The 9,795-nt window shown below is 39.4% G+C and overlaps 1 protein-coding gene across 1 annotated transcript in view; it reads left to right on the plus strand.

The window, feature by feature from the left end:
• LOC109973945 (calcium-dependent secretion activator 1-like) overlaps positions 1-9,795 on the plus strand; it is a gene marked incomplete at its 5' end in the record, with an annotated part of 241,653 nt that overhangs the window by 67,653 nt on the left and 164,205 nt on the right. Inside the window, 4 exon segments of the mRNA XM_020623851.1 lie at positions 3,561-3,662; positions 3,760-3,823; positions 4,166-4,289; positions 8,449-8,517. Of these exon segments, the coding sequence (XP_020479507.1) occupies positions 3,561-3,662; positions 3,760-3,823; positions 4,166-4,289; positions 8,449-8,517 (359 nt within the window).

The raw sequence follows: 9,795 nt of genomic DNA on the forward strand, positions 1-9,795 counted from the left end.
AATCTCTCCTTCTCTTCTAACTCACACCCTACTTGTGGAGCATAACCACTGACTACATTCAACATTACCCCTTCAATTTCCAACTTCAAACTGATCACCCTGTCTGACACTCTTTTCACCTCTAAAACATTCCTCACAAGCTCCTCCTTCAGGATCACCCCTACCCCATTTTCTAAAACAATTCGTATCCCCCTCCAATTCTACGCGCTTTGCTACCCTTCCACCTGGTCTCCTGCATACACAGTATATCTACCTTCCTTCTCTACATCATGTCCGCCAGCTCTCTACCTTTCCCTGTCATTGTGCCAACGTTAAGAGTACCTATTCTCAGACCTATACTCCTGCCTTTCCTCTTCTCTCTCTGTCTACAAATCATTTTACCTACTCTCCTTCTTCGACCAACAGTAGTCCAATTTCCTCCAGCACCCTGTTGGTCAACCCCACGGGTGGTGGTTGTTGTTAACCCGGGCCTCGACCGATCCGGTATGGAATTCACACTGATGATTCACATGTTTAAATTTGGCATGTTTTTATGCCAGATGCCCTTCCTGATGCAACCCTCTCTATTTATCCGGGCTTGGGACCGGCACAGAAGTCACTGGCTTGCAACCCCTGTGGCTAGATTGTGTCTGGTCAAATGTCCTGGGGAATCTGAATGAGATGATCCCTAATGTTGAGCAAACTGGTACAAACTGGTACCCCTCAAAATCTAATACAGCACTCATGGAGCAGTACAGTAAGCATCCCCACACCCCACTCCTGCTACCACCACCCCCACCACACACACACACACAGAGTTTCTCACTGTTTGCTGAAATGACATGTCAGAGGGGGGCGAGAGAGAGAGAGAGAGAGAGAGAGAGGGAGAGTAACATGTCCCCTCTTTCTCATCATGCTGTCATGGCCACCAGTCCATCGCCTGTTCTGTCACATGCACTCTGCTCACTTTCCACCCAGACCCAATCATATCACACACAATAAGAACACATCAGATAGACAATACACACACCTGTTTATAAAGCTGTAATTGCTATGCATATTTTGAAATAATGAACAAGAATATGCTACAATAATCCCATGAACCTCATGATTTGCTGTTTGGGAAATCTTCACTACATGTATTAAAATTTCAATTGATCATAGCTAATCAAATCATTTTTAATAGACAATTAAGTTACTTTAATTTAAGTCATGAAAATTTTGACAAAAAAAACAACTGTTGTTCTCATTTCATGGGACTGAAATCTGTTCACACACTCACTTGTGAGAACTTGCCTTCCTTGTGGGGACCACAATGTAAACCATTGAATTGTAGGATGATGACGTGTTTTAAGGTTAGGGTGACGTCAAGGTTAGGGTAAGTTTTCAGGATATGAATGTACTGTAACTGAATGTACTGAATATATTGCTGAGTATGAAAAACAAGGATGTATGTTGTGGCATGGTATTACTCATGCTGTGGGGATGTAAATTTCCTTACACACTCACAATGTGGGGATTCTATGTCCTAATAATAAACTGCTCAAAAAATTAAGGGAACACTTAAATCACACATTGGATCTTGATGAGCAAATTATTCAAATTGAAAATCTTTACTCATACATTGTATAATTTGTTCAGAACAAAATGACATAACAATGGTCAATGGAAACCAAACTCATCAACCCATGGAGGCTGGATTCAAAATCACACTGAAAATCAAAGTGAAACATGGAAATCACAGGCTCATTCAAGTTGAGAGAACTTCATCACGACAACTCATAATGTGACTCAGAATTGTGTGTGGTCCCCACGTGCGTGCCTCTGTGAGCTCCTGACATCTGGGCATACATCTGATGAGTCGGCAGATGGTAATCTGGGAGATATCCTCCCAGACCTGGATCAGGGCATACACTGAACAAAATTATAAATGCAGCACTTTTGTGTTTGCCCCCATTTTTGTGATCTACGACTTTTTCTATTTACACAAAAGGCCTATTTCTCTCAAATATTGTTCACAAATCTGTCTAAATCGGTGTTAGTGAGCACTTCTCCTTTGCCAAGATAATCCATCCACCTCACAGGTGTGGCATATCAAGATGCTGAGTAGACAGCATGATTATTGCCCAGGTGTGCCTTAGGCTGGCCACAATAAAAGGCCACTCTAAAATGTGCAGCTTTATCACACAGCACAATTCCACACATGTCGCCAGTTTTGCGGGAGCGTGCAATTGGCATGCTGACTGCAGGAATGTCCACCAGAACTGTTGCCTGTGAAGTGAATGTTCATTTCTCTACCATAAGCCATCTCCAAAGGCGTTTCAGAGAATTTGGCAGTACATCTAACCGGCCTCACAACTGCAGACCACGTGTAACCACACCAGCCCAGGACCTCCACATCCAGCATCTTCACCTCGAAGATTGTCTGAGACCAGCCACCCGGACAGCTGTTGCAACAGTCGGTTTGCTTAACCAAAGAATTTCTGCACAAACTGTCAGAAACTGTCTCAGGGAAGCTCATCTGCATGCTCATCGTACTCACTGGGGTCTCGACCTGACTGCAGTTCATCATCGTAACCATCCAGAGCATCCCAAACATGCCCAATGGGTGACATGTCTGGTGAATGTGCTGGCCATGCAAGAACTGGGATGTTGTCACTTTCATCTCCTGCAAAGCAGGGGAAACTGATTCACAGTCACTTGTGCTTCCTTGGGCGGGCGGAGCCAATCCTGGCCGGCAATCGGGCGAAGGCAGGGTACACCCTGGACAGGTCGCCAATCCATCGCAGGGCTAACACATAGACGAACAACCACACACACGCACTCCTATGGGCAATTTAGAGACACCAATCAACCTAAGCTGCATGTCTTTGGACTGTGGGAGGAAGCCGGAGTACCCGGAGAGAACCCATGCAAGCATGGGGAGAACATGCAAACTCCAAACAGAAAGGTCCCAGGTGGGGCCCGAACCCGGAACCTAAAAAATTGGTTAAGATTTGTAAATCTTCTAGTGTGCACCTAGCATTCATTACCTGTAGACATAAGATCTGGAAAATAACCAAAGTTGTAAATGAGATAATCTATCTAAACAGTATCAAGTGAGATTCGTTAGAAACTATAGTTAGAGTTTACCACCGCAAAGGTTTTTTCACACTTGGGATTTTTTTTTTGTTTGATCATCCCATATTACATTAAATTGCTCTTGCCTTTTTGCATTGATCCTTCCTCAGCAGTGTAACTTTTGTGCAATTTTTTTTTTCAGAAAATGAGTCTCGTATTTTTTATTAGTGACACTAGTTTTGAGACTGATTTTGATTTTGAGACTGATTGTGGTAGAACCATTCTTCTATGCTGAAATATCATGGCTGACAATTCAAAAATGCTATGCAATCATATTCCATGGGGGTGTGAACTGAGTTCTCTTGAATCTATAGCAGACCATTTTTTTACATGTGAGCTTCAATTTTTTACTAACCTTACTCTGGTTTAATCTAAACTGACACCCCAAGATACTGTAGGTGCTATATCCTGCCCTAGGTCTCAAATTCTGAAAGGGTAAACTAAATGCTGCTGTTTTTCAGGCCTGATGGTATTGGCACGGTGACTGTGGAAGAGAAAGAGCGCTTTGAGGAAATGAAGGAGAGGCTACGGGTACTTCTGGAAAACCAGATTACACATTTCAGGTATGAACCAAGTACAACAACAGCCACCATGTGTTGAATTCATACCAAACCAGAGCACTTAAGGTGTACATGACAATTGATCCTGTTTATTTCTCAGGTACTGTTTTCCATTTGGACGGCCAGAGGGAGCGTTGAAAGCAACCCTATCTTTACTTGAAAGGGTATGTCGTTTTGACTCCTGGACAGATGCACACAATAATTTTTTTCCCTTATGAAATACACCAGTTCAGTTCTGTGCAGCAATGTGTACAATAGACAATTTTAACCATGTTTAGAATACTCAGTTTCAGTTCCAGTATAGTCAGTCACAGAATCAGTCTTACCATTGGCATATGTTTATGGTGTCACTCCATGTGAAGTCATAATTCCTTCTGAAGCAAAAAGAATTTTTCAGCCAATATCAAGTATATTTCTTGTGTGCAAACAACGTTTTTCATAAATTCTCTTGTCATGATAAGGTGTGCTATATATTGAAAAAAAATGTTAACTGTTTTTCTTTGTAGGTTCTTATGAAAGATATTGTCACTCCAGTTCCGCAAGAAGAAGTCAAAGCTGTGATTCGTAAGTGTCTGGAGCAGGCAGCTCTGGTCAACTACCAACGCTTGTCAGAGTACGCCAAACTAGAAGGTAAGTTAGTGCTCTGTCACTGCTCCTTTGTGTTAGTAGTACTTTAGTAAAAGCACAGCATGGGCGTTCTGTCCTGATATGGCTATTAATATGACATCTCTTCACCTGCTTAGTCAGTCAGAGTTACAGTGAAGGTTTCCTGTCACACAAGGACTTAAAAGTGAGAGATTCCGTGAGAAAATCCATGTCAAGATGAATTCTGAACTTAGTGGGCAGAACTTGCAGTATGTAGTTATTATCAGAAAACTTATAGAACACTGTGGGATAATGAGTCAAAAGTAAACTCATTCACCAAATTTGATCAAGCAAGAATATTACTAAATAACACTGATTGTCACAGTGTGTAGACACATTGTCTTCCAACTGTTAACATTTGAAATCAAGCTAATGTAACATTAGCCATGCTCAAGTGGAACTTTCATGTTACATATATTAAATTATTACATTATTGTTATTATTACATAATTATTGTTCCCGACATTTTGGGAATGCCATATTTTCATAATCTGTTGTGTACATTTGAAAAAATATTGTCTAACTTCAAAGTTTTTTTCCACAGCTGCATAAAGAGCCTTTCTTATTTTATGTAATCTACTTAACGGCATTATTGTAGTTTTCAGTGACAAATGCTGTGTTTGTTTTGCCATATCTTCAGACTATTTTGCTAGCAAATATAAGTAAGTAAAAATGCATTCAATTCATTCTTTATGCTGATTTCATCCACCATGGCTCAGTTGCTCTTTCAGCCAAGTCCTACACTGCCTCTTTCTCCCACTTTGGCCTGCCTGAAAACTGAAGTGATGCTCCTTCTTTTCCCCTTTCTCTCCCTACCACTTTCTGGTTCTTGTCTATTGGCTTATGCTGCTTCTCATTAGCTACTGAACAGAACAGAAAGGCCAATATGCAAGACATGATGGGACTGACCCCTGTGACAGCTCAGTGTTGTTTTCTGTTGCATGATCCAGGTTTTCTTTAGTAGGCATCATAATCACTTTGCAGACTTCTGAAACCTGCAATCTCAAACTGACAGAGCCTTCACTTAACCTACTGTATCTGTAACTCTGTACTTCTACAGGAACATTTGGGAAATATGCTTATTTGCTGCCTGAGTGAAACATGCATACATAAATACATCTGTGTCAACCCAGACTAGCACAAAGTTCTGTTAAAACTGAAAAGTACACCCATCAAGATCTTTAAATATATCTTTTTATGTTATATGTTACTTCTTGTTCATGTGATGTTCTTGTTCATACACTTAAAAATAAGCACAGAGATTTCATTCTTTCTAGTTTGTCCACTTATGCACTCTAATTGTAATTTACATATATAATAGAAATCGGAATTGCATTTAAGACAAATTATACAGATAAAGCCCACTGAAAGGTGTTCAGGACAGCAAAGAAGCCCATTTCCCAACATGTTGTTCATTTACTTTAAATGGCCAGTTTAAGACGATGTCTGTAAAGAAACCATCACTTCCCTGAAGACACTAAGGATAATGAACCTTAGTATCTCAGTTGTGAATGTTGATTAGCCCCAAAATCCCTTTCCTTCATACTGGTGTGCTTTTGACTTAGGGCAAAACACCCTGATATTTTAGATTTTACCTCTGCTTGGTTTAACAAATGGTTAATCCAAAGTAGACAGCCCATAATCCAAAGTAGACTGTATCTATGGATGGATACAGTCTGCAGTGTAACAAGCTATAATACCTTGCCTTCTGAAAAACCTGAGATATCTGTCCCCACCCAACTAAAACATAGCCTGGAAACTGCAAATTCTAAAGTTGGACTGATATGTTGGTTTACTGACTGGTCTATTCACAATAATCATGGACCTGGATCAGTTAACATCATCCAGTCAGACTGGTGGCAGTTTGATGATGTGTTTGACATACTAGAACATGCTTTGCCTAGCATTTTACTACATTTTATAGCATTACTAAATTCATTTTGATATGCCATCATTATTATGTTAAACAAGACAATCAAGTAACAGCCGTCAGTTTCTACATAGTGTTTCGGATAGCAATCAGATAATGCTGGACTATTTACAGCTCAAAGGCAGGACTCGTTAGTGTAACAATGCATGGAATAACAATTGTAATCAAAAATCTCATTAGATTTTGCTTTGTTCTGATGTGTTGATAATTCTGATAGATTTCAAAAGACCTATTTGATTTGGAAACAGAGCTACCTGTTGTATAAAAGGGTGTGTTCACATTATCATGGAAAAACAGTTTCTGTGCATGCCTCTTCACTGTTGCCTACGCAGTCTGCTGTGATGGGTCTGCATGGACATTTGTGGTCCACAGCACAGAGTGGGGTTGCACCAAAAGTTCAAATTTGTTGAATTTTGACCCCTGTTGCACGGGTCTTTGTGGGCACAGCCACAAAGTGTTGACCACTGTTTGAAGGGACAAGAAACTAAGTGACTCTCATATCCATACCAGACAAAGACAGACAGCCCGCTTAACTGGTGAAATATCAGCATACCACTGTTAAACAAACACACACAGACTACCAGTGCACAACACATAGCACAAGACTCGTTTTCCTGCGATAATATCAACGCACCATTGTGGATGTTTCAAGAACAAGGGAACAGGAAACTGCTATATTTTTGCTAAAGGGAAGTTGTGAGGAACTGAAAATTGCACAATTAATGTTTTAGAAAATGTGTTAAAGTAATTTACAAACAATAACAATGTTTGATCAGAATGACAAGTTGAGATTAGTACCTGAATAATGAGGGTAATCAAGATGGTGTTTTGTAAAAAGGAATGGTAAGCTGTAGATTTAGTCTAGGTCTGTCTAGTTTAATTTCAAAATTAAATTATTCACGTTCCAGTGCAGAAAGATGCCATAAATGTTTGTAATGGTTAATGCAAGTAGAGTAATAAATTGATACTAATTTATGATAACTGTGTACGTGCGAGAGAGATTCCACTCACATTTTCACGTTAGCTGAAAATGCAGAAAGGTGAAAATAGAAATGAAAAAATAAACAGGGCTTTTACATTGGATTCACTTTTTAAAATGTTTTTACATTATGGCAATACAGTTTACTAAATCAACAGAAAATGATACTATACTCCTGTGCAAATGTCACATTATGGAAGCATATAGAAGGAAAACACTGCTCAAATAAGGGGTGTTTCTCAAGTCTCTTATATGATTGTTCCTATGTGATGCTGAACCATCTGACAATCTCCTATTATTGTTTTGCACTACTGTCACTGACTGTACTTGGTTTTGAGTCACAGCTTATTGGCTGTACCGTTTAGATTTATCCTAATTGCGTTAATCCGGTTCTTGTTCTTCTATTCTATTCTATTCTATTTTTATTCTACTTTATTCTATTTTATTTCCTAAATGTTATGGCACCCAATACTAGGTGAGAGAGAAACAGTGTTTCGATTTTCTGTATGCTCTGCACATATGATGAGTTGATAATAAAATCCTTGAACCTTGAACCTATGTCTTCAGTCCTTGTCAGCCTGTAAAAACTCAGGGTCCTCTTATATCACCTCTTAGGAGTGAGGATCATAGAGCAAGGAAGCTGCTGGAACCGTGCACATGGATACATGAGACCATTGTTCACAATAGTTTTCTATGGACCAACACTGTCATTTATTGGAAATCAGTTGGTGATTGGACCCTCATAGGAGGAAAGGACATCTTATGTCTTTAATATCATGTTTCCTCGAGTCCTCTCTCCTCACATTTTCCTTGCATTTTGTCCTTGCTTCTTACGTAGGTGGGACCAAGACACAAGGAAAAGATGCAAGTGAGGGAAAGGACAATCCTTAAAAAAGACTTGAGAAACACCTATAGAGTCTACTAAACAATCATTTCATAGGTTTGATAGGTGTAATACTGCCCCACTGATAGATACAGTAGATTAATTTGTTAATAATAGGTTGAGATTTCTAAATAAAACATATTTTAGAATTGAATTTACTTAATACAGCAGTTTGTTTTTATGGTATTAATTTTATCAAATTATTTTACGATTTTATCAGATGGCAGGACAAAAAATAATGTAGGTGTGGGACTCGAAAACCTCATTTTGGTCAAACCCTAGTGACCTCTGTGCTCATCCTCTCTGACCCTGGCCTCTCGCATGCCTCGGTATCCTCACTCTTTCTCTCTAGGGAAAAAGAGAGAGATGTATGAGCATCCTGTCTTCTGCTTGGCGTCTCAAGTGATGGATTTAACCATTCGTGAGTATTCCTCATTCCCCAACCTCACCCCCCACCTCTGCACCTTTTTTTTCCTTACAACCAGTATGCACGCCAACCACTAAAAGTGGCCTCACATTTTTGCCCTTGACATCCTTTGGTTTGTTTGTATCTGTAAAGTCTCCTTGATACAGTTTCTTGATATGTTTCAAGCTCAGTTTGTCTCTGAGTCACTCAAAACACATTCTGATCTTTCTATGAGCTTGCTGTCTGTCCTGCACAAACAACCTGTTCTTTGTCTGTCTGTGACTTGAATGCATTTTTACCTTGCTTGTGTGTAAATCCTCTTGAGTGTTTAATATCATGGTACATTCAAACAGGACACCCACATCCTGCATCCTGTTACCTAAAGGGTAACCTCTTTCATTTTCAGTTTGTTGAGCACATCTTTTGACCCAGATTAGTCAAACTGTCAAAGCAAAGGTCACACACTCCTATCATGAAGATGCCCCTGTTTTCAAAATAGAGGATACCAACATATTTCAGTTTTTTCTACTGTTTTTTTTTTTTAGATTTTCCCTGATTGTATTTTAGATCAGCGTGAAGAGCTTTGTTCTGTTTTCACCTTGCTTCTTCTAAAGTCTCCTATACCATGAACTACACTTAAAATGAAACCTTTGGTTGAGGCTGCCATTATATGTTGACTGCATTGCTATTAAATAGTCACTCTAACCTTTACCTTTATTTCTAACTTCCGTTATCCATGACCTCTCTTATGAATGATCTTCTCTCTCTCGCCCTCTACCTGACACTTTTCTGCTGTCCTTTACCTTCTGTCCACCCTGTTCTTTTTTCTTTTTTCTTTAAATTCAAACTCTTATTTAGTGAAGAAATCTCAGAAAAAAACTGAAGGATCCAGGTGATGTCATATTGTGTGTGTAACCTCTGCTGTTAGCTCATTCCAGACTGGAAAACACCCAGTCTACCTTAATCATACCACCATAAACTCTGTCTCAAACTTCCTGATACACTGCTCAGTAAAGGCACAGAAGCTTTAAAGGACATGTTTCAGGAACATTGTGACAACATTAGTGTTTTCCCTCATGTGGTGTTTTTGTCTTGCTCTGAATCTCAGAAAGAAAATGGAACCTTATTTGAGACTGGCTAGTTCCTACATGAGTTAGATTAAGAACAATTAACACAAATTCAATTTAAAATGTGTGCTAAAAATGAGGACTGATTCTAATCTGCAATCATATGAGTGAACTGAAATGTAAAGATTCTGTTCTTTAAAAACAAAGGAGGTGTTGTAACACTGTT

Source organism: Monopterus albus, unplaced genomic scaffold (assembly GCF_001952655.1).
Source record: "Monopterus albus unplaced genomic scaffold, M_albus_1.0 scaffold312.1, whole genome shotgun sequence".
Classification (NCBI taxonomy): Eukaryota; Metazoa; Chordata; class Actinopteri; order Synbranchiformes; family Synbranchidae; genus Monopterus; species Monopterus albus.